Source organism: Sitophilus oryzae, unplaced genomic scaffold, assembly GCF_002938485.1.
Source record: "Sitophilus oryzae breed Bouriz unplaced genomic scaffold, Soryzae_2.0 scaffold_488_pilon_pilon, whole genome shotgun sequence".
NCBI classification, from domain to species: domain Eukaryota; kingdom Metazoa; phylum Arthropoda; class Insecta; order Coleoptera; family Curculionidae; genus Sitophilus; species Sitophilus oryzae.
The window spans coordinates 652,052-678,747 of record NW_022147071.1 but is presented as its reverse complement, the minus strand read 5'-3'; the positions used below and the strand labels follow the sequence as shown (position 1 = coordinate 678,747).

Below are 26,696 nucleotides of genomic sequence, written 5' to 3'. Positions count from 1 at the left end.
TCCAGAAAAGCGTCCTGGATAGTGTGGAGGCAAGTCCGGCGTGATGGCGCGAGGAGTTGGGGCTCTTAATTGTGCTAATTATCGTTAAGATGTGAGGCTGTTGTGTTGTTTGTTGGGAATTCTGGATGAGAGCAGGATGGGATGATGGGGTTCAGTCCAGGAGGGATAATAGGTGCTTAAGGAAATGTTTTGGAGCTGAGGAATTTTAAAGAGTTTAGTATGAATTTAATGTTTATATAATTTTTTGTACCTATAGAGTGGTTTAGAATGGTTCTTAGACTCGAAAAGTTAAGTAAAAATTAAAATTAAAATAGAAATTTGTTTTAAGGTAAATATTGAGACCTCTATTTCCATGGCGGGTCTATTTAAGTTGAAAAAATAAATTGTCTGTTCCTTTTAGCTGGTAGAATATCGATGTACTACACAGGGTGAATCTTGAATAAGTGTAAATATTTTCAAGGCTGGTAGATATCGATAAAAGGAACACATTTTCTCTTTACCGTTTTTCAAATAAGTCCAAAATAACCAAGTTATTTTACCTTGAAAATTAAAAGAAATATGTTTGCTTAAATTTTGGGAACTACCGATTATTTTCTGTAATTTCTTTCTTGTAAATGTATGCTGCCATGTTATGAAAATATTATTATTTTTAACTAAATAAAATATAAAGTTTGATAAATTCAGTAATTTGCTGCTTTTGTCTTCCTTTGAGTCAAAAAATATTACCTATTTAGTTTTTAAAAATGCGAAGAAATATATATTTCTAATAGTAGAAGTTAATAAAATAATTTCATAACAAAAATACAGATACGCTACTGAAACATCTAAGTCAAATTGACGTATTCCAATAAAGTTGTATACTCTGTTTTTTTTCTCAGGTAAGATTTCGACAGACGATGACACAAGAAAAGCAGATGACGTCCCATACCAATCTATTTATTTTACTAAAAAAAGTTTCTAATAATTTTTAAGTTATCTATGGATGGGTTTAAATATAAATCCGTCATGCGTCGTGTCTTGTTGTTTTTAACCAGTTTTATTGGTTTATTTAAAAATGACAGATCGTATTTCAATTTTATTGGTTTGACGGAACGATGAACGACAAACGGACGCCGATGCGTATGAACTCGCCTTTAGATTTTTGTCATTTTTGACGCTTGTCAAAGTCTTGCCAAATTATAGGTTATAATTTTGTGTCAACTTTTGTTAAATACCCTGCGTTTTGGAAGATGATGCATTTTGATTCGTATTATTACGTGTGTTTTGTGTCTTTTGAAGTCAAGTGGAGGAAAAATCGAGTGAAAATTAACTGTAGACCCAGAGCACAGTTTATGGTTAATACTCGCTGCCCAGGCAGAAAAAAGATAAAGTTTGTATACCATTTCGTCGTAGATAAGTGCATCTCGTATATGGTAGAAGGATCAAACTAAACACATACTAAAAACTGGAGTAGCTGTAAAATATCGACATCACACGATAGGTAAATAATGGATTTTAGTACTGCAGAAAAATAATGTCAAAAGGTACTGGTTTAAAAAAATTAAGATTAAAGTTAATTAATCAACCTTTAAGGTATAAAATTTGGTAGGTGTTATTATTAATAAAATAGTTTGTTTTATTTACCTATGTTGTTTTATTTATTCCTGTGGACTATTACAAATTTGTATTTGTACATAAGTTATATTGATAAATATAATCATAAATGCGGGTAGTTTCATAAAGCTTGAAAGTAAATAATAGTTCTTTTTTATATTTTTTTGGTATGTAGTGTCTTGTTCTTGTTTGTTTTGTATTAACACATACCGTTTTTATTAAATAAAATAACTCGATTACATTTTTTCAATTTTATACAGTTTTTTTCACAATATTTTGAAGTAATCACTTGTCATCTTGTCAATCAAATTTTAAATATTTCCTGCAATGCGTTCCAGTTGTACCAACTTATTTCTTTGTAAAATAAAATAAACTACTTTGAAATTAAAATGACAGACACATCTCTCACTGTCAAGGATCTTCTCGTTGGACAGACTATAAATACATGTGAAAATACAAAAATAAAAATATGTTAATTAATTCACTCTAAAGGAATTTTACAATTGATTAGTTTCTGTTCAAAGTCTGTATTTTTTGGATGTAATCTGTCGAAATATTCTTTGGCTCATTGAACAGGTGTTAATTATTTATTGATAAAAAGTTGTTAACAATATTTTTCATATTTTTTGTCTGTTTTCAAAGCTCCTTTCCATAAAACCGATCATGTACACTTTCCATAAAACCGATCATAAAATAACTGTGAAATAACACAAAATAAACTCAAAAAAAACTAACAAATTCGAAAGAATTTAAATGAGTTAGGTGTAACGTCCAAAAAAAACTGTCAAAAAATGGCGTCTCACGATATCGATTCCATCCATATATGAATATGATAAACATCTTTCAGAAGGAACAAAGATACAGTGTCGTGTCACAGGGAAAATTCAAAATAAGTTGTACCCAGTGTGGTACTGTTCATAGGGGGGAGTGTGAAATAAAAAACGTAAGAAAAATAGAGAAATAAGTAAGAAAAGAAAAATAATTAATATTCTTTCTTCCATAGCAACTGTTAAAATTGCCTTATATTTATCAAAAATAGTAGATAAAATAGTACCATATGATCGAAATAAAACGGCGTCCAGTTGGCTTGGAAATGACGATCAATGACATTTCCCATATAATTTTACATATAAAATGACAGCGATCTTCATTTCATAGCCATCGCTGCCGCCGTTTTTATTCGATCATACGGTACTTTAACAGCGAGGATATGTTAAAACCTTTATTTTTTCTCGCACGTTTTTTAATTGCTTCCATTTTTGAAAATGTTTGTATTCCTTTTCATAAGTTATTCGGGATTTAAATGAAAGTAGTTTGGGTATGGCGTTTGTCGTCTCAGCCTGAATATCTGTTGGTAATTTACTTATTTCGTTTTGAGCCATTCCTGGCTCCAATTCAATCAGCAATCGACACGAAAGAGAACTAAAAAATATTGACTCAAAACTGACAACTAAAGAGACAGCTTTATTTATTTGTCAAATTATATATAAACCAACGCCAACCCAGCAAAATATTTTTTCTACTCGTAATAAATGCCTTCAAATAATAATTTCTGAATATTTTTTTATAACGTAACTCGCTATGGAAAAAATATTGTTTTATACATGACGATAAAATTGTATCAAAAAATTACTATTAATATCTGTTTTACGTAATTTAAAATGACAGCGATTTTTATTCCATGTCAATTCTGATGTGGAGTAAATATTTGATTGATAACAAAAAAACATCAACACTACTTTAACCGTTTTTCGTTAAGTATAAGTTGGTTTAATTAAGTAACTAAATAGCTACCTAATGGAGTGATAAACCACAAAACTCCCTTTCCGGAAAATAAACATGTCAATTTATCGTTTCACTATTGATTGATAGACACGCGACAACACGATATGAGAACAAAACGATTTTCTGCACCTAAAATTAGAAAAGAAAACAAAACAAAGGCTTTGCAGCTTGAACAGCTTTATTAATAAATGATAAATTGATGTTTAATAAAGAGCTATATAAAATATATACATAAAAGATTTTTTAGAATATTTCGGATGATTTTTATTTTTAATTTGTTGACACATTACTTTATACAATTATCACTCGATACAATTTATGCAATTCATCATTTTCAGCTTATTCAACCATTTCCATTTATGGTGTACCTTCTCTCACATATTTAGATACTCTCTTTATAGTTGTCCCTTTATTGTCTATTGTTGACTATGCTGGCCCAAGTTATCCCTGTTATTTTCCTAATATCATGGTCCCATCTTAGGTTTGGTCTTCTTCTAGGCCTCTTAATTCCTCTTGGGTACCATGCTGTAATTTTTGTGGTCCATCTGTAGTCCGTTATTCTTGCCAGGTGTTCTGCCCATTGCGATTTGGGGGATTTGACTCAGTCAATGACATCTATTACCTGGGTCTTTTGTCGTATCCACTCTATTTTTTAACGGTCTCTCTCGGTTATTCCCAACATATTTCGTTCCATTGAGCGTTTTGCGACCTGCAGTTTCCTTATGATGTCCGTTTTAAGTGTCCAGCTTTCGCATGCATACACACTGCATGTACACATTGGTCGAATGTTTTCTTCTTTATTTGAATCTGATTGAGTCTTTTCCATAAGTACTCCATGCTAACTTAATTGTTGATTTCTGGTAGTAGAGATCTCGATCTGTGTATTAGTAGTCCCAATTATATATACAGGGTTGTTGACCACATACGACACGGAGTATTGTAGCTAAACGATTAGATTTTCACAAATTGTAAGTTTTGGGTTCGTCGAAGGACTATTAGAGCTTCAATTTAAAAATATTTTTACAAGATACAGAGTGTCCCAAATAAATAAAAAATATCAAAGTTGTATTTTTTAAATGGAACACCCTGTATATTATTTCATTTCTAGTTTCTACGATTAAAATAAAGGTAAATTTGATTAAGGTTTATTACACTTAAACCTTACCGTTTTTGAAATATTTTCAATTTTGTGAAATTGCAGTTAACATTTTAAGGCTTCATTTCTCCAAGGGTATCAAAGTTTTTGATACGAAATATTTACTGAAGAGTATTTATTGCTCAGTTATTGTGTTGCAATAATAAAAATAATCCTACCTCATACAGAGTGTCTAAAAAATTATTTTAAATAATTTCTAGCTTCAAACACCAATAACTTCTTTAATTTAAATGGCACGCCCTGTATATTTTAGAAGAATCAGATGCACAATTTAATAGTCTATCAAATTGTATTATACCATTTTTTACCTATTCCTTCAAGTTTTCGTAGAAAATGCATTTTCTTATAATTTAGACCTCATTTATCAATATACCCATGGAATATTGATATTTTAGATTGTTTTTAAAGCAACAAATATACATAATGTACAGGTTTTTAGTAAAACGATAATATTACTAACCCATTTGTATGCAAAAAGAACTATTTAAAAATTATTCTAAATAAATGTGGATGTGAATCAGAAATCAATATAATAATAAGTTATGAAAATGAACGTCTCTATTGTTATAAATAAGCATTTATTAAAAAATGAAATAACATTTTTAAGGTGTTACTTTTTACCACACTGTCTAATACACATACAAAACTCTCTTTTTTAGTATTTGGGGCAATTATTATCAATCAACGCAAACAGTCAGTTAATGTAGTTTGAATACTGGAATCATATTAATTGGTCCTCTTTAACAAATATTTAAACAGTTTTTTTTATGTTTTAATGAAATAAACGAATTATATCGACAATATTAGTATCTGTACCCTTTAAAAATTTCGCACATCTTTAAAAATAATCTAAAATGTCAGTATTCCATGGGTATATTGATAAATAAGTTCTAAATTACAAGAAAATGCATTTTCTACGGAAACTTAAAGAGACAGGTAAAAAATGGTATAATACAATTCGATAAACAATTAAATTGTGCATTTGATTCTCATAAAATATACAGGGTGTTCCATTTAAATTAAACAAGTTATTGCCGTTTAAAGCTAATAATTATTTAAAATAAATTTTTAGACACTCTATATAAGGTAGTATTATTTTTATTATTGCAAAACAATAACTGATCAATAAATAAACTTCAATAAATATTTAGTATTAAAAACTTTTATACCCTTGGAGAAATGAAGCCTTAAAATTTTTACTGCAATTTCACAAAATTGAAAATATTTCAAAAACAGTAAGGTTTAAGTGTAATAAACATTAATCAAATTTACCTTTATTTTAATCGTAGAAACTAAAAATGTAATAATATACAGGGTGTTCCATTTAAAAAGATACAACTTTGATATTTTTTATTTATTTGGGACACTCTGTATCTTGTAAAAATGTTTTTAAATTGTAGCTCTAATAGTCCTTCAACGAACCCAAAACTTACAATTTGTAAAAATCTCATCGTTTAGCTACAATACTCCGTGTTGTATGTGGTGAACAACCCTGTATATTCTTCTACTATTTTCAGTGTTATGTTATTTATTAGAATGTCTTTTTTTTCCACTAGTTCGTTGTACATTAAGTTAGTTTTTGCTAAATCATTTTCAAACCTACTTTAACGATCATACGGTATAAAAAACAAACGGTTTGTTTACAATTTTGCTCGTATAGAATGGGTCAAAACGAATAAAACATATTTAAACAAATAAAAAGGACTTATTCTTGGAATTACCAATAAAAATTCTTTAATAAACCTCAATTTAGATCGGAACAATATAATTTCGTTTCATAAAATTGAAATGCGGTTTTCAAAAAAAAACTCTATCATAATAAGCAATGCCACAGCACGCAAGATGAAAATATATTACATCAAAACAATAAACCGAAATAGTTTTGCCCGGCCTTTATAAATGACAAACCCAGAAATGAAATTATTTAAAAAATACGGTTTTAAATAAAACAAGCGTTTGCTATTTTTTTAATATTTTACTTATAACAAAAAAAAACAATGTACAATACTGTATAACTTGATTCAAAAAATGTTTCAAAGTATTTAACAATTTATTTTAATTTTATTTTTATTCACTGCCGAAATTTTTTTAAATAAGTTATTTCTATACCTATTTTACAAGTATTTTCGATGAAGTTTTTTACTAGTTTGTGTTGTTGTATTCTCAAGTCCAAACGATTTAGCAAAGAAAGCATCAATTGTGTGATACAAATGCCGTGAAACGCCAGAAAGACTGTGATTTTCATCTGGATAACTCTGAGAAAAAATGATAAAATATCGTAGTTTTGCTTGATCGTAATTTTTTATAATATTTTCAGCAGGTTAATTGCAACAAGAAACAAGCCAATTTTGGTCCACCCTGTATAACCTTGTAGTTAATGCCATACCGATAATTTTTGTAAGCAAAGCCCCCTTGCTTCTTTTAATAAGCGTGTTTCCAAACTAAACCAAACAAATGAGCATCATAAGCGTAAAAATTATGATAAAAAAATATTTTTTTTTCAAATGTCACAAAAGTATTACTTTTTGCGACGTGACTGACAATATAAAAAAGTCATTTTAACGCCTAGGCATAAAATTAACACACTGAGCACAAAAGTGCGAAAATATATTATTAAACTGACATAAAGTGTCAAATTCGACGAGTGTAACCATAGTTTCTCGATATACAGGGTGGTCCGAACTCTATTCCGGAAACTTTAGCAGTATATTCTGCAGACAAAAATAAGTAAAAAAGTTCCTATAAATGTATGTCCTAAAATGCTTAGTTTCGGAGATACAGGGTTTAAAAGTTTCATTTTTATTTCGATTTTTTCTAAATAATTTCTGAAATAACGTCAATATTTGGATGAAAATGGGCGTCTGGGAGTTTTTTGACGTGAGAAATTTGATTTTGATATCAATATGAGTCTTATTAATAGAGGGCGCCACCTACGTGTGTTTTAACTGTTTAGAAGCGGAATAACTTTTTGTCCGTACCTGTATAAAATTACCGAGTGAAAAAATATACATCTCTGTGATTTTTTACGTAAAAAATATCTCTTTGTAAAAATCGCTACGAGCAACCGTTCTTAAGATATTTAGGATGAAAATAGTAAATATACTCTGTTTTTTTTCTCAGGTAAGATTTCGACAGACGATGACAGAAGAAAAGCAGATGACGTCCCATACCAATCTATTTATTTTACTAAAAAAAGTTTCTAATTATTTTTAAGTTATCTATGGATGGGTTTAAATATAAATCCGTCATACGTCGTGTCTTGTTGTTTTTAACCAGTTTTATTGGTTTATTTAAAAAATGACAGATCGTATTTCAATTTTATTGGTTTGACGGAACGATGAACGATAAACGGACGCCGATGCGTATGAACTCGCCTTTAGATTTTTGTCATTTTTGACGCTTGTCAAAGTCTTGCCAAATTATAGATTATAATTTTGTGTCAACTTTTGTTAAATACCCTGCGTTTTGGAAGAAGATGCATTTTGATTCGTATTATTACGTGTGTTTTGTGTCTTTTGAAGTCAAGTGGAGGAAAAATCGAGTGAAAATTAACTGTAGACCCAGAGCACAGTTTATGGTTAATACTCGCTGCCCAGGCAGAAAGTCTTATACACCAATGAAGTTGCCATCGATAAAGTTTGTATACTATTTCGTCGTAGATAAGTGCATCTCGTATAAGGTAGAAGGATCAAACTAAACACATACTAAAAACTGGAGCAGCTGTAAAATATCGACATCACACGATAGGCAAATAATGGATTTTAGTACTGCAGAAAAATAATGTCAAAAGGTACTGGTTTAAAAAAATTAAGATTAAAGTTAATTAATCAACCTTTAAGGTATAAAATTTGGTAGGAGTTATTATTAATAAAATAGTTTGTTTTATTTACCTATGTTGTTTTATTTATTCCTGTGGAATATTACAAATTTGTATTTGTACATAAGTTATATTGATAAATATAATCATAAATGCGGATAGTTTCATAAAGCTTGAAAGTAAATAATAGTTCTTTTTTATATTTTTTTGGTATGTAGTGTCTTGTTCTTGTTTGTTTTGTATTAACACATACCGTTTTTATTAAATAAAATAACTCGATTACATTTTTTCAGTTTTATACAGTTTTTTTCACAATATTTTGAAGTAATCACTTGTCAATCAAATTTTAAATATTTCCTGCTATGCGTTCCAGTTGTACCAACTTATTTCTTTGTAAAATAAAATAAACTACTTTGAAATTAAAATGACAGACACATCTATCACTATCAAGGATCTTCTCGTTGGACAGACTATACATGTCATTATTGACGAAAAATAAACACGTTGAGTAGATAGTTATTTCACTGAAATAATAAATTTGGGAAATTTTTATTTTTTTAAATTAACCAAAATTTTTCTGCAAAAAATGATGGTAAAACAGTTGAATCGGTCATTTCAGAAACAACATGAGTAATTTTTTTCTGAAATTGATATTTCCACAATAATCTTCTTTTTATACGCAAACGCACCATTGCGTGCAGAAACAACACCAGTCTTGGCTTAACTTAATGTACTGCAGCCTATGAAAATACCGGATTCCTTCAGAAACCACATGAGTCATGAATATCTCAAAACTGTAATTTTTGACTCATGTTGTTTCTGAAATGACCGATTCAGTTTCTGTTGAACATTTGGCACAAAAACATTTCAATTTTATGATTTGAGTCTAATAACTATTTAGTCAACATGTTTAATTTATGTCAACATTGATGACAGGTATTGATAATTTCTATTCCAAATATCTCGAAAACCATTACTCGTAGCGGTTTTTACCAAGAGACCTTTTTCACGTAAAAAACGTCGTAAATGTATATTTTTTTACTCAGTAGTTTTATACAGGTACAGACGAAAAGTTATTACCCTTCAAACCAGTTAAAGAATATGTAGGTGGCGCCCTCTACTAGTAGGAGTCATATTGACATCAAAATAAGTTTTAAGGAGTTTAAGGAGTCATATTGACATCAAAAATAGCACAAATTTTCACCCAAATATTGACGTTATTTCAGAAATTATTTGGAAAAAATCGAAATAAAAATGAAACTTCTACACCCTGTATCTCCGAAACTAAGCATTTTAGGACATACATTTATACGAACTTTTTTACTTATTTTTATCTGCAGAATATGTTTCCGGAATTCAATTCAGACCACCCTGTATAATAATTACTTACCAGATGTTATTTTTAAATGTTTCTATATTATTTGGAACGTTTAAAATTGTTTAAAAATTTATTTGTGACGTTTGAGAAAAGAGAGCATGTTCCATTGGGAGTAAAAATTACTTTTCGTGCCTCACCTGTAATGTCATACGTAGGTACAGTCTCGTCACAAAAAGTATAGTCTGTAAAACGAATAACTTTGAATTTGACAGTTCCCGCGGGCTTTTCTAGTGTTAATTTTATTAGGTTATCAACTTGCGGCCATGCTGACGCAATGCCGTCTCTAATAGAATAGCCTCAGAGCGAGATTTATGACGTCACGCTAGTTAGATACTACGGATTAATAAGTATGTTGTAGAATACATGGAAAACATAATTATTCCTCGTATTTTTGGTTTGTATTTTAAAAATTATATAGTTTACATGAAATATACATAATATACAGTTAATAAATACAATATATATATATATATATATATATATATATATATATATATATATATATATATATATATATATATATATATATATATATATATATATATATATATATATATATATATATATATATATATATATATATATATATATATATACCTATTTATAGTAATAAATACTTTGGCAGATAAACTATAAACCATACAAATACAGCAAATGTTTTACAATATGGCTGAAATCGTACTCCATAGTCAATGTAGATAGTTTTTGTGTTAAGAATAATAATTTAAAAAAATATGTGGTCATCTTTTGGCAAGTTTATATTAGTTTATTAATTGCAGTAAACATTATAATATATAAATAAATTTTCTGATTGCAAATAATAATACACTATTAGTAGATATTGAATGTTTTTTGTTAAATTAGATCGATTTTCAAACCCCAAAATTTAAAATATATTTTACATTTTACCCAATATTTGTATATTGTAAAACATTTGCTGCATTTGTATGGTTCATAGTTTATTTGCCAAAGTATCTATTACTATAAATAGGTATATATTATATTGTATTTATTAACTGTATATTATGTATATTTCATGTAAACTATATCATTTTTAAAATACAAACCAAAAATACGAGGAATGATTACGTTTTCCATGTATTCTACAACATATTTATTAATCCGTAGTATCTAACTAGCGTGACGTCATAAATCTCGCTCTGTGGCTGTTCTATTAGAGACGGCATTGGTCTAATATAATAGAAATGTCAAAAGCTGATGACATTTTACTTTTGTCAATTATGACATTTCGTTTTGATTTTTGCAAGAAGAGGAAGAACTGTCACTTGTTTTATTATTTTCCTTTTCTATTTCACGAAAGTAAAAAGAGTTACCTATCTGATTCGTTCAATATCGGTCATTTTTTTGATAGAGGGATTTTATATTTGCCATGTTGGTAAAAAATAACGGTCAAAATTCAAAGTTATTCATTTTATAGACTATATCATTTTTACTCCTAATAAAACAACATATTATTTATTTCTACTGTGTTAGTATAAGCAGCTTATAAATTTATGTATGAATCTAAATTTTTAAAATGTTAATTTTAGATCACATATTTTACGCAATCATCACTAAGATTTTATTAATAAATACCTGTTGCCTGAATATGATATCTGCTGCTTCCAAAGCCTTCACCAACAGCATAGTTTGCTGATAATGCACATTATCATCAGCATTTCCGTGTATAACGAAATATAACCTATCTCTTAAGGCTTCGACGTTTCTTGTGATATCAGTGTTGTTATAGCCCAGTAAATTGTCATCTTCCGTAGGCAAGCCCATATATCTTTCCGTGTATATTGTGTCATAGTATATAAAGCTTGTGACAGGTGCCACAGATAGAGCAAATTTGAACACGTGATCGACGTCTTTTACTAAGGCCCATGTCGAGGCGAATCCTCCATAACTCCAACCCCAAATTCCGGTGTTGTCTTTGTCGATGTATGAGTAAGTGTCCTGAAGATATCTGAAAAAAAGGATAAAAAAATACAGGGTGTTTCAAAACAAATGCGAAAAACTTCAGGAGCTGATTCCTTGTTCAAAATAAAGGGTAGTTTGCTTCATAAACGTTGGGTCAAAAGTCAACCATTAGGGAGATATTGCGGTACAAAGATGGCGGAAAAATAATGTTTTTATTTTTTATCTTGAAAACGAAAAGAGATAGACTAATAAAATTTTATGGAAGCATTACTGTTATGAAAACACACTTTCAGGTAATTTTTTTACTTTTTTAAAACGAGTGGAAGGGGTTGAAACAAACTACCCCTATCATTCTTGTTAACAAAATTTAAAGAAACATCTTATTAAACACATGCAAATGCTTTAATTTGGATAGTTTAGTTTGTTTAGAAACTATTTTATCTCTTGTATTTTTTTGATAAAACTCACCGATTTGAAATTAAAAAATAAAATGTAAAGCATTACATGTCAGGACAAAAAACATTTTCTGATAAAGAATCTAGTGGGCTGCTGTATTTTTTTTAGGAAAAAAATCTAGTCGGCCGCTGTTACTTTTTAGGATGTTCCTAATATTATTTTATTTGACATTACTCTACTGCAATACGTTATTATCTAGATGATTATTATTATCGTTATTATCACTAGATTCTTAATCTAAAAATGTTTTTTGTCCTGACATGTAATGCTTTACATTTTATTTTTTAATTTCCAATCTGTGAGTTTTATCAAAAAAACACAAGAGGTAAAATAGTTTCTAAACAAACTAAACTATCCAAATTAAAGCATTTGCATGTGTTTAATAAGATGTTTCTTTAAATTTTGTTAACAAGAATGATAGGGGTAGTTTATTTCAACCCCTTCCACTCATTTTAAAAAAGTAAAAAAATTACCTGAAAGTGTGTTTTCATAACAGTAATGCTTCCATAAAATTTCATTAGTGTATCTTTTTTCGTTTTCAAGATAAAAAATAAAAACATTATTTTTCCGCCATCTTTGTACCACGATATCTCCCTAATGGTTGACTTTTGACCCAACGTTTATAAAGCAAACTACCCTTTATTTTGAACAAGGAATCACCCCCTAAAGTTTTTCGTATTTGTTTTGAAACACCCTCTATACAGGGAGAGTCTTAAATAAGTGCAACTATTTTCAGGGCTGGTAAATCTCGATAAAAGAAACATATTTTCTCTTTGCCGTTTTTCATATAAATCCAAAATAACTGAGTTATTTTCAAAAATTTGCAAAAAAAGATTTTTTCATAAAATTTTGAGAGCCACTGGATCTTTTCGGTATTTTCTTTGTTGTAAATTTAATCTACTACCTATGTTGCCATATTATCAAGAAATCATGTTTTTTAACAAAAAACTAAAAAAATTCCAATTTTTTTTTCAAAAAATACCGAATTTTCAAAAAAAAAATTTTGCGAAAAAAAACTCATAATCGTGTTTTTGAGGTCGAAATATACTATCCCTAAAAATATGTGCACTTGTTTAAAAGACTCACCCTGTATAAAATTAATTTAAATTTTATTTTCATACAATGGTAGCTTCGAGGTCGTAGTATTTTTTTTTTAATTTCGATTTTAGCATAAAGACATTCAAAATCAAAAAAATCAGAATTTTTTCAAAAAATTCCAAATTTTATCAAAAATCATTTTTTTTTCATCAAAAAAAAAACTACGTTTAAAAATTTTTGCACGTTGCTTTGTAAGCACACAGATAAAAAAAGTACGAAAATCGTGTTTTTGAGGTCGAAATATACTATCCCTAAAAATATGTGCACTTGTTTAAAAGACTCACCCTGTATAAAATTAATTTAAATTTTATTTTCATACAATGGTAGCTTCGAGGTCGTAGTATTTTTTTTTAAATTTCGATTTTAGCATAAGGACATTCAAAATCAAAAAAATCAAAATTTTTTCAAAAAATTCCAAATTTTTTCAAAAATCATTTTTTTTCATCAAAAAAAAACTACGTTTAAAAATGTTTGCGCATTGCTTTGTAAGCACACAGATAAAAAAAGTACGAAAATCGTGTTTTTGAGGTCGAAATATACTATCCCTAAAAATATGTGCACTTGTTTAAAAGACTCACACTGTATAAAATTAATTTAAATTTTATTTTCATACAATGGTAGCTTCGAGGTCGTAGTATTTTTTTTTAATTTCGATTTTAGCATAAGGACATTCAAAATCAAAAAAATCAAATTTTTTTCAAGAAATTTCAAATTTTTTTCAATCATTTTTTTTCATCAAAAAAAAACTACGTTTAAAAATTTTTGCACATTGATTTGTAGGCACACAGATAAAAAAAGTACGAAAAATATTGAAAACTTACTTGGTAACAGTTATTTGGTCTTCGATCTCGATGGTTCCAAGTTTCCTGTAAATTTGGAACATTTTTTTCTGGCCATCTCTACCACTACCTCGACTGTCAATCAAGATATAGATATATTTTCTGTTGGTTACGAAATAATTTTGAAGCCTCACGCCGAACATATCGTTTATTTGATTAGAATTTGGTCCAGCATATCTGAAATAAAATGTTTTATTTTATTTCAGTAGTACCAACAAAGGCATAGAATGGTGAAACAAATCGCCAGAACAGAAACATAAAAAACAGTTCATATAGTAGAAAACTTAGAAATCTTTTTGCGTAAAAAACTAGACGTAAAAGAAGAATATGGATCAGAAAATGCATTATTACAGATCTTCATAGGGTTCATTTAATAATTTAATACGTAAACTATAGTTAGGAGATAATAATAAATCTTCTTTGACTGACATGATGTTTATATGTAACTAGCGTATACACGCGACTTCGTTCGCGTCGAATTAATCTTTTGTAATGGTGATGATAAAGCAAACCAAGAATTTCCATTAACATACAAACTGGATAAAGTTTTCTCATATTGATGTCAGCACGAGAAAAAAAACTCGGAAAAATCAATATGGCGATATTATTATATAACTTGGTAATATCTGAGAGGTAGTTTCATCTCGTTGGAATTTGACTTTCGAAAAATCCGTTTGCCAAACATAAGCGTTTTACGTCAAACAATTTAAGCAGAATCGTGATTAATCAATTACCCAACTTTTTGGAACACCCTGTATGATTTTTTAAAAAAATTCAAAATATGTAAAAAAACAAAATAAATTATGCGTCTCCAAGCATTTTCCCGAAAGACTACCCGTTTTTTAAATAGTAAATATTGTAATATTTGAGGGGCGTTTTCACCCTCTTGGAATTTGAGATTCGAGAAACCCCTCCTTATCGAACATCTACACCCCACAGTCAGTCCGTTTGCCAAAAATCAGCTTTAAACGTCAAGCAGTTTAAGCAGAATCGTGATTACTCATCAATGGTCATATTTTATGAAATACCCTGTATAAATTTTTAAAAAATCTTAAAATATGTAAAACAACAAAATAAAATATACGTGTTTAAGAGTTTTTCCGAAAAACTCACCGGTGTTTAAATAAAAAAATATTCTAATATTTGAGGGGTGGTTTCACCCCCTTAGAATTCGAGTTTCGAAAAATCCCTTCTTATCGAACCTCTACACCCTAAAGTCAATCCGTTTTTCAAAAATCAGCTTTTTTCGTCGAGCGCTTTAAGCAGAATCGTGATTAATCAATGACCCGATCGAAACACCCTGTATACATTTTTAAAAAACCTTAAAATATGTAAAAAAGTAAAATAAAATATACGTGTTTAAGCGTTTTTTTCGGAAACTTGACCGTTTTTTAAATAAAAAATATTGTAATATTTGAGGGGTGGTTTCACCCCCTTGGAACTGGAATTTCGAAAAATTCGTTCTTATCGAACCTCTACACCCTAGAATCAACCTGTATGCCAAAGTTGAGCTTCTTACGTTGAGTGGTTTGAGATATGGTTGATGTATCATTAAAATTGTTTTTTCTTGATAAATCAAAGACACAAAATTAAATTAAATAAACATTAACACTATATGAAATTTGTCTGGAAATTATTTTATACCATTTGTTTTTTATGATGAATAAATATTTTTTTATTACTTACACATAGACAATGGCAGGATATTTTTGTGTCTTGTCCAAATCTGGTGGTAAAATCAGCCTAACTCTGGCACTAAACTCGTCATTAATTGGCACTGTCAAGTCTTCCTGGACATACTGAAGTTTGCTTTGTAATTTCTCTCTAACTTCTGCGTTATCTATCCAAACCAAGTAATCGTTTTCCTGAAAATAATAAAATAGTATCAATCCTTGTTTTAAAATTTTAATTTTTAACTATACATAATCAAAAATATCATTTTTTAATAATTGATTTCTTAAAAAAATATATAAAATGTTTTTTACTCTTTCAATAGTAAAATACCAGACTAAAATCATTACGTTGCTGAAAGTCACATTGTAATATAAAACAGCAATTATAGGCAAAACTGTTAAAAATTTGGAAATACTTGAAATGCAAAAAGTGTTCATTTTTTTAATTCTCCAACTAACAAAACATACTCACTCTACAGAGTGCTCCATTTAAAAAAGATAAAGAAAAAATATATTATATTTTAGAAAGTTTCGTGTAGAATTTTGAACACCCTGTATGATTTAAGACTACGATATTTATGTAAGTACAGACCAACTGTAGTAAATACCTGGTATAATTTTGATATCAAGGAATTTTTTTGGGGTAGACTTTTAATATGGTTTTTAAAAGTTGAGAATTCCTAAGATTCTTATTATAGGAGCACTGTTGTAGAACCCTGTATATTACTTAATACTTACATCGTTCAAATTTTGTACCACCACGTATGTAGGGTTGGGCCCAGAACAGCTTTTAGTAAAATAGCTGAATGACTTGCTGAAGGATGCTGAAGCATACTTGCATTTTTCTCCGTCAACTTCAAAGGAACAAGTCAAGCATTTATCTTCACCTGTTTCAGTGTTGACAACATAAACTTGGTTTTGAGAAGGTGTACCATTCACTGAACCACCATAGTAGCTAAAAAATATAGACCTTACAATTTATCTCGTTTTTTTCAAAATATTTTCGGAAGTAGTCAAAGTTTTTTAATTTTCAAAAAATCTTATATGAATCCCATTGGCAACTCTTGAATTTGGGACACCCCGTATATTAGTTCTTACATCAAGTTATTTGTTTGATCCCATCCATACAGTGTGGTGACCACCCTGTTTCCATATGTCAGACGTTTTTGACTGTTTGTAGCTGCTTCTGATAGAACTAGGTGATCAAAATAATCGTCATCTACAGATTGTGGTAGAATTTCAATCCTTTTGGTCCCATCAGAGTTGTAAGTTGGTACTCTTGGACTCAGCCAGCCTCCAGATTGTGAGTATGAAGTTTCCTATACCAAAAAAATCAATAAAAATCAATTACCAGCAAATAAAAAAGGATGTAAGACTTTTTATTTTAACTAAAGTCATGTACAAGAAAATGGTAGAATGGAATGACATTTTAATAAATCACATAAGGACTGGAAATAGTATAAGAACGTACTTCAAAAAGAAGAAAAAAAGACTCAAAATCTCGACATTTCTTACTAAAAACTCATTAATACTCGTACTAAAAATAATTGTAAACAAACGGGCTTACAATATTATCGTTTTTTGCACCTGTACATTTTGTACATTTTTTGATGCTTTAAAAAAATTTAAAATGTCAAAATTCCATGGGTATATTGATAAATTAAGTCTAAATTATAAGAAAATGTATTTTCTATGAAAACTTGTAGAGATAGGTAGAAAATTGTATGATACAATCTGATAGACAATTATATTTTGCATCTGATTCTCGTAAAATATACAGAGTGTTCCATTTAAATTAAAGAAGCTATAACCGTTTAAAGCTAGTAATTATTTAAAATAAATTTTCAGACACTCTGTATAAGGTAGTATAATTTTTATTATTGCAACACAAAATTTAGAAAATAGTTTTAAATGCGCCCAGAGAAATGAAGCATTGAAATTATTATTTTATTATCACAAAAACCTTAATATTTCAATAATGCGGTAAACCTTAATCAAATTTACCTTTATTTTAATCGTAGAAACTAAAAATGTAATAATATACAAGGTTTTATATATGTTGTATAATATACAACATTTAAAAAAAATACAACTTTGATATTTTTTATTTATTTGAGACAGTCTGTATATTCTAAAAATATTTTTAAATTGTAGCTCTACTAGTCCTTCAACGAACTCAAAACTTACAATTTGTAAAAATCTAATCGTTTAGCTACAATACTCCGTGTCATATGTGGTGAACAACCCTGTATAGGCTCACTAGCTAATTTTGAGTAATTCATACTTGATAACAATCAATAATAAAAAACTCAACTGTGCAAAATATCAAAATAATTAATGACAATGAAGATATTTAATTTCATAATTTAACCAAAAACATCATGTTTATTTTTTAAATGTTTTGAAAGGTAACTATTAATATAATCGATTGATAAAAATAATGTAATACATTAAATTGTCTCTGAGAATCATATCCTTTTCATCTTTCATTGAGACTTAAACCTAAGTACCTACTTATGTACTACATATCAGATAATAATTTTATTTAAAAAACATGTCCATAATATGATTAATGAGTATGCTGTGTTTTTTTTTCTAAAAAAATAATCTAATTAAATATAGATATAGAAATTAAAGCTAAATTTACAAATTATCTCTGAGACTCAAGAAGAATAAGGTATACAGGGTGATATTTTGAATAGTTGCAATCGAGGATATCTCACCCTGAGAGAAAACTTATGTTAAACTTAGTATAAATACTATTAATATACATTAATATGTAATATACACAATACCATGTGAATGTGATAAATTTTATATTGGTCAAACATCTAGATCATTAAATGTTCGAATTAAAGAACATAAAGATTATTTAAGAAAGGGCGATTTTCAAAAATATAAGATTTGTCAGCTTTCATGGGACACAGGACACAGAATAGATTTTAACAATGCAAAAATTATAATGAAAGAAGATATAGCCACTAAAATATCTTGCCAAGATGGCGCCCAAAATCGGTATTTTGTGAATATCTTGAAAACTATGCGTTTTTCGCGAAAATTTGAGGAGAGCAAAATTAAAGAGAATAAAATTTCTTATAAAAAAGGTTTTATGAAAATTTTCGCTAAAATTAACCGTTTAGGCACAAAATCCCTGTAGATTTTACAATTTTGCGTAAAATATGATATATTATGTATATTCGATTTTCCGAAATCAAATGTCGATTAGGGTTCACTAAAACTAGCCTACGACTTTCTATTATTAGAATTTTTAGAAATAAAAATAATAAAACCATCATAAATAGTAACCTTACGTGTTATCTCGTTCATTCAGTAATAAAAAAGTGTTGATAAAGCAACAGACTTAACAGATAATGCATCCATGACTTGTTCCTTTTCAATTTAAGCTCGCCATCAATAAAAATAAAACTTTTTAACGAGTTTAAGCTCATAATTGACGGTATTGGCGTGATTAAAGATCACAATCATCCAAATTGATGGCTGGTTGTAAATTACCAAGTCTATATAAGTGATTCAAGTTGAAACTGTTACTTTTTTGATATTTTTTTTTAACTCTACAACAATTTTTTTTATTTTTCTTACATATATTATTCTATTGTATACTAAAAATAAGTGTCCATAAAAGGTTGATTTTGACTATACCTTTCGTTTCCATTCCATATCCGTTCCATATTTTTTATTGTATTGACGCTATACGTAAGCTTCCGTTCCATATCAGTTCCATACTTTTTATTGTACGATTTATATCATTAAGAAAGTTTTATTTTTAAAATTTGTATCTTTTGAAAAAGGTAATATATTTAATTAAGAGGTGAAAGAATAAATAAATATCAGCAATTTTAACAGAGCCGGTACAAATATAAGAACATGACAACGCCTGTTTCCGATACGCTTATATATATATATTTGCCAGTACTTACCTGGTTACATGATCCTTCTAAGCCACATCTAAGTACGACCGATTCATTTTGGATCCGATTGGTGGATACGAGTACCGCTTCCGTATTCGAGACCCAAGACAATCCATACAAAACATAATCATTGTTTTCTTCGGTATTTTTGATGGTATCTGGGAAGATGAACTGTTGGGTGGTGTTGGATTCAATATTATAAACATAAACGTTGACTACAGGGTTGGTTTCGCCCACCTAGAATATGAATAAATAAATAAATCTGCCCTAATGACTCCAAGAATACGCAGTAAAATCTCTGAAGTAAAATTATAGGACGCCTTTTTACGCGGATTTGTGAGGAGTTTTAATACAATTTTTATGAAAGTGAATCAGCCTATGATTGGTGCATTCTCCGCCGGTGCTGCCACCGCCGAAGTATATCGTAAATAACGAATACATACAAATACAAGGGTTTAAATGGCGAGTAAACGAAAAAATTACTATATAATTATTCTAGAAGTGTTAGAAAGTATAATTTTCGATTTTTTTTTCACTTATTTTTTACTACCCGAAACAGCTTACATCACACAAACCTCGTACCTGAGTGTTTTATAGTTTCAATAACTGCACTAGCAAAAAACTAAAATACTTAAATATTATGACAAAACCCCGATTTCAATATTATTTTGTTGCAATCGACATGACATGACGGCGCGGCGTGAACTATATATTGATAATTTCTGGTTTCTGCCGTATAGTGCGCTGCGGTTGGAATTTGTTGAAATTAATTGAAATGCACCAAGCGTATGTTGAACTTTATAAAAACTGTATTTTCAAAAGTGAATTGTTAAATTACAGGGTACCTAAAATATGAAAGTTAGTATTGGTAACTGTTACATGATACGTCCTGTATAAAAGTTTTTATTCATCTTGTGTTATACACACTCTATACACATTTTTCCGTGTCTACAGGGACATATAATCATCGACAAACTTAAGCCTATTATATCCAATTTTTTAAACCAAACTTTATTGAATACCATAAATATTATTACTGTAATTTATTACTTGAGATTGATATAATATCATATATTACTTTGTTACAAATTGATTTAAGTTTTTGTATTAGTGAATTTGATATATATTTTATTACCTTTGGATATTTGATTTCAGCTACAGTTGGGTACTGATCTGTCAATGATCCAGGCGTACCATACAAGAAATAGAAGAAATCCTTTACATTGGTATCATTGAATTTGGCGTAGGCTAGATGTTTGCCATCGGGGGAGAACCATAACGCTGTACCAGAACCCAGTACTTCCTCTAAAATTATCATAAATTATATTATATAGCCATATTATATATGATTAATGTTGTATAACAAAAAATACAGAAAGCCTAACCCTTTAAATGTGAGGTCATTCTCTAGACGTCATTTACTAAAAATTGACATAAAACTTGTCAAAATTAACACTAATAATTATAGAAAGTAGAGTATGGACCAAGTAATAGCGTCTAGGGCTTGACCTCGTCAAAATTATCATCGATTGTCATTTCCCTGCCATCTTTGACGCCGTTTTTTTTATCGTATGGTACTTACCCTCGTATACCCAATCTGGTACTCCATTATAGATAATTCCAGCTACTCCGTCCCATGTAACCTGTATGGGAGCTGCATCTCCAAGGATACTTTCCAAATAATAAATATTATTTTCATAAACGTAAACCACCCCGTGGCCTTGGGTATCGAACTGTGCCAACTGGACGGCATTTTTGTTATTTACGTCATAGTATTGTCTTAAATAAATATTATTCTTTTAATAAAGTCACAATATTGTATTTAGTAGACATACCCTGTTGTTCTGTCATATACTGCACACACTACTGTAGTGGAATGCCTAAAAACCTGTGCACGTTATAATAATTTTCTCTAAAACGGTATGGAAATTTGGAACCTATTACTGTCTAACATTATTTTCACTTGATCACATAATTTTTTTTAGTAAAAACAAATTTATACTTACAGATGAGGAATTATATTTAATCAACACATAGGTTTGATCAGGAGAAAACGATACAGAAGCACCATCATATTCATCCTAAAAAACAAATTTTAAATATACCGGGTGTCTTCTAAACGTTAATGTATTATTTTTATTCATCAGAATTTTTTTTCTACTAACTGAAAATTACTACCACTAATTTTGACGTTTTGAATTATTTTATTGAAATTAGACGAACAAACTTCTCAGTGAAACTTAAATGTGTTTAAAATTTCGTGTTCTATTAAATATAAGCAATTTCACAGTCATCTTAACTTGAAACACCCAATTTTGTACTGAAAATTGATCCTAAAGCTTCATTCAGAACCTCGCAATTAGTCACGATCTCCAAATTAAAGAATCACCCTGTATATATCTTATTAAACTATCTCTTTATCCATCTATATTTTCGTTATCCTTATACGTACGAGAAACGATCCATTTAAAAACAATTCTGACGTTTTGGTAACAATGTTGAATTCGTAGAAATCTCCAGAGTCCTTGTACAAAAACGATGTGTCTAAAAATAAAATCATATTTATATTTGTTTGATCGGGTTATCAGAATGTATTAAATCGATAAAAATCAGAAATATACAAAGTAAGAAAGAAAAGGCAATTAATAAAAAACAATATCTTAAAAAAAACAATTAGATAATAATGTGTTTTGTTAAGTAGATATGTCTAGACATACAGATGTTTGATTGCTAAATGAACAAATTGAATGAAAAAGTTAAATTTCTATATTTTTAAAAAAAATAATTATTGTACTTTGAATTTTTTTTTTACTCTAAAAAGTTAATCACAAAACAACCCCCTACCCTTGCAAAAACTACCCTTTCCGCTTTTCCAAATAATTTTTCAGTATCACCATTTGATTTAGGGTCAAAATTTATGGCAGAGCATTTTTTTTCGAAATTTTATCTCGTTTTTTAAGCTTACAACTTCAAAACAACAGTTTTTTAAATTCACCCTTTCATGCCCTTTCAGTGCCCCTAACTCCCTTAATGTGCATTTTCCGGCCTATACTTATAGGAACTTTTTTTACTATTTTTAGGAGTACTATCACCCCCTGATTTTTTTTACACCATTTCAATGACACCCTGTATACTATGGGAGGATGAAATATAATTTGCAATATTAATGGTATATTTTTTTAATCAACTAGTGATTAAATGTTTTATGAACATCTTCTAAAATTATAATTATGTACCTTGAAAAAATTTCATTATAGCCGAAATAGCTGCAGTTATACCCCACTAGCAAAACCGGTGATAAAACTATGCTTATTGCTACCATAGTGGTGAATAATAAATGTTGTTGAATAATAAATTATAATGCAAGTTAGACCTTCTGAAGATATCAAAATATTAACCTTTTTATTTTTTTCTTTAGAATTTCCACAAATTATACTTTCTAACACTTTTAGAATAATTATATACTAATTTTTTCGTTTACTCGCCATTTAAACCCGTGTATTTGTATGTACAGTGGTGGCCAAAAGTATGGAAACTTTTTACTTTTTAAAATATCACAGAAAATATTGCTATGCTTAAACTCTCAGGAATATAAATGAACAGCTTATCAGCAAATAAAAGTATTCCAAAAATCTGTTTAGCAGTTTTTGTAGGAGAACAATAAATTTCTTGTGGCCAAAAAGTATGGAAACCATAAATAAATACATTAAAATTATTTAGTTTAAGCTGATAAACGGTACGATTTGCTTCAGATAAATATAAACATCATGCCCAAGTCTAAATATTTCTCTACGGATTTAAAAAAATAAAATAGTTGAATTATATACAACAGCGGTTATAAACAAATTCAAATAAGTAAAAATTTAAACATTTTAAAAGGCACCGTTTCGAAAATAATTCGTAAATTTAATAAAACAGGGAACGTTTCAACAGCTTTTAAGTCAGGAAGACCAAGAAAGTTATGCAACAGGACAATGAAAGTAATGAAGAGAATATCAATGGGAGATCCATGAAAAACATTCACAGACATTTCTCGAGAAATGGGTGAAAGGGGAATATCGGTGTCTGCACGCACGGTGAGAAGAAGGTTGGATGACATGGGACTTTTTGGAAGAGTTGCGGTGAAGAAACCACTAATATCATAGAAAAATAGGATGGCCCGCTTTAAATTTGCTCAAGATCATCTCACCTGGTCTTATCAGAAATGGAATACTGTACTGTTCAGCGACGAAAGCAAGTTTCAACTGTTTGGTAGTGACGGGAGACGTTATGTCCGAAGACCAAAAGGTACACGGTACAGCCATAAGTACCAGATGCCCACAGTAAAACATGGGGGTGGGAGTATAATGGTATGCGGGTGTTTTTCTCGTTCAGGTGTTGGTCCTCTTGTTAAAATTGATGGGATAATGGACCGTTTTTTATACAAAGACATATTGGAGAATAATATGCTGCCTCATGCTGATGAAGAAATGCCACTCAGATGGTTGTTCCAGCAAGACAATGATCCCAAGCACAAATCTCGGTTTGTTCAAAATTGGTTAAATGAACATAATGTTCCACTAATGGATTGGCCCTCACAGTCTCCGGATCTTAACCCCATAGAACATTTATGGGACCATTTGGATAGCAAAATTCGAAGCCATTCTATTTCAAATAAAAATGAATTATGGGAAGTGCTAAAAACTGAATGGGCGGCCATTTCCAGTAAAGATTGTACGAGATTGATCGATTCGATGCCACGAAGATGTAGAGAAGTAATTAATTCAAAGGGATATTCCACTAAATATTAGTAATTTTTATATTATCTTGAATTTTAATAAACATTCTTCTTAAGTTTCCATACTTTTGACCAAGAAAATATTCATAATTTTTTATATATTTTTTGATAGCTGTAATTTTTTATTTAAATGTATTAGGTTTTGTAGGAAATTATTTGTAGGTCACGATTATATAAGTCGATTTATTTCATATTTTAATTTCTCAGCATAAATGACAAATTAAAAAAGTTTCCATACTTTTGGCCACCACTGTATATTCGTTATTTACGATATTCTCCGGCGGTGGCAGCACCGGCGGGGAATGCACCAACCCTATACTCTTCAATTTTCTAACAAGATGTTTTGAAACCACGACAAAAAACATTATTTTGATTTAGACTTGCCTTACTGCCTGAATCATAAATCTGAATTATTATAATAATTATTAATTTTGAATATATATAATTGAATATTTGTTAAGCTGCAAAACCGGTCTTATCCCACAAACGTTGTTTCGAAGTAATAAAAAAAAACTGTTTTAGAAGATGTTTGAAGCGTTAATGTTAATTTACAATTGCGTTATTGCAAAAAATTAAAAAAAAATGCAAAAAATTAAAAACTCATTTTTTTCTAAAACCTCGGACTCATTTTTTTATAATAATCTTTATGTTTATTTCTACTCACTTTTTTAAACTAAACAAAAATATAAGTTAGTTAAAACAGAAGATTTTAGAAAAAAAAAAGTTTTTAATTTTTTTTATATTGTTCCACCACTTTAAAAAATTCTAAAAAATTCCTGAGTGTAAAGAAGTATAAAAGACATTTTCTGACGATTTTTAATGAGTAACATTTTTGACAAAGTTTAAACAAATTAAGATTTAAAATTTTCTTTCCTCCCCTTTGAGGTTATCAGGGTTGTTCACCACATACGACACGGAGTATTGTAGCTAAACGATTATATTTTTACAAATTGTAAGTTTTGGGTTCGTTGAAGGACTATTAGAGCTACAATTTAAAAATATTTTACAAGATACAGAGTGTCCCAAATAAGTAAGAAATATCATAGTTGTATTTTTTTAAATGGAACACCCTGTATATTATTCTATTTTTGGATTCTACGATTGAAATAAAGGTAAATTTGATTAAGGTTTATCACACTTAAACCTTACCGTTTTTGAAATATTTTCAATTTTAAGAAATTGCAGTAAAAATTTTAATGTTTCATTTCTCCAAGGGTATCAAAGTTTTTAATACTAAATATTTACTGAAGATTATTTATTGATCAGATATTGTGTTGCAGATATTGTATAATCATATGCTGATGATGCTACATGGTTAGCGAAACGCGCGTCCAGTGTAAAAGTAACAGTGTTTTGGTGTATTGTGGTGATTTAGTGTTTTTATTTTGAAGTTATAAGTAAAAATTTTGCATAAATTTGAAAAGTATATTTTTCATTTTTAACTACGATATTCATTAAATTTAAAAAAATAATAGATATAACGAGACAAAATAATAAATAAAAGGTACCAGATTTCTACGTATGTATATCTAATTCCATTAAGTAAACATAAAAAATATGACTCAAAGTTTTTTGTCTGTTTCATTAAAAAACTGAACCAAAATATTAACAAACAAAAACGCGTACCTAATAATAATTGAGAACCGGTTTTGAAGAATAAAAAAATGATTTTTTTTCGAAAATACCTGATAGCCATGATCCATTCCAGGAAGAAACACCGTAAGTACTATTCAAAAACTCATCTAATGTAAAAGGCGTCTTTTCAGTATCGTCTCTAACAATATTTCTACCATTTTCTTTTATTACTGTTCTAGCATCAGTCAAGTAACAAAAAACACAAACAGAAACCTTCAATTAAAAAAAAATGCTTAATTTTATATAATAATACGTTTAAAAATACTTACTATTTGAATTATCCACATTGTATCACAGTTTTTTTGGTTTATCTTAATAAAACAAACTAACTAAACTTATAAGTAGCTGTAAAAATATGAATTGTTACTGATGTTTTATTTTAAAACAAAAAATTGTCATAGCACGCTTTGTTTTATAGCGTCGCAGTATTCGGCATTAAAATATCTTAATTTTGAATGCCCCGATGTTGATATCGCGATGTTGTTCTTTCGACTAATTGAACCCAAGCTCGGTCATATAATAATATGAATGATATCTTTTACGCTATTTTCATGAATTAAGATAAAGCTTTACGGATCCTTTGTCGTCTAGTTCATGTAACAACTAAGCGCGTCTCTTAAACTTATGTTTAAATTAC

The 26,696-nt window shown here is 29.1% G+C and overlaps 1 protein-coding gene and 1 long non-coding RNA gene across 2 annotated transcripts; one reads left to right on the top strand and one right to left on the bottom strand.

Moving 5' to 3' along the window:
* The first annotated feature begins 13 nt into the window (after nucleotides 1-13).
* Nucleotides 14-20,838, top strand: LOC115886380. The gene is made up of 2 exons (XR_004050890.1): nucleotides 14-212; nucleotides 20,803-20,838. It is a non-coding gene; the product is annotated as an uncharacterized LOC115886380 (long non-coding RNA).
* On the bottom strand, nucleotides 6,490-26,585 carry LOC115886379 (venom dipeptidyl peptidase 4). The gene is made up of 14 exons (XM_030905487.1): nucleotides 26,329-26,585; nucleotides 26,110-26,272; nucleotides 22,100-22,191; nucleotides 21,654-21,728; nucleotides 21,483-21,535; nucleotides 21,230-21,426; nucleotides 20,783-20,952; nucleotides 19,657-19,884; nucleotides 16,817-17,037; nucleotides 16,457-16,673; nucleotides 15,732-15,910; nucleotides 14,028-14,222; nucleotides 11,326-11,698; nucleotides 6,490-6,789 (listed from the first exon to the last, which is right to left on the bottom strand). The coding sequence occupies exons 1-14, from the start codon at nucleotides 26,344-26,346 to the stop codon at nucleotides 6,649-6,651; spliced, it is 2,322 nt and encodes a 773-aa protein (XP_030761347.1). The 5' UTR covers nucleotides 26,347-26,585; the 3' UTR covers nucleotides 6,490-6,648.
* Nucleotides 26,586-26,696: the final 111 nt, after the last annotated feature.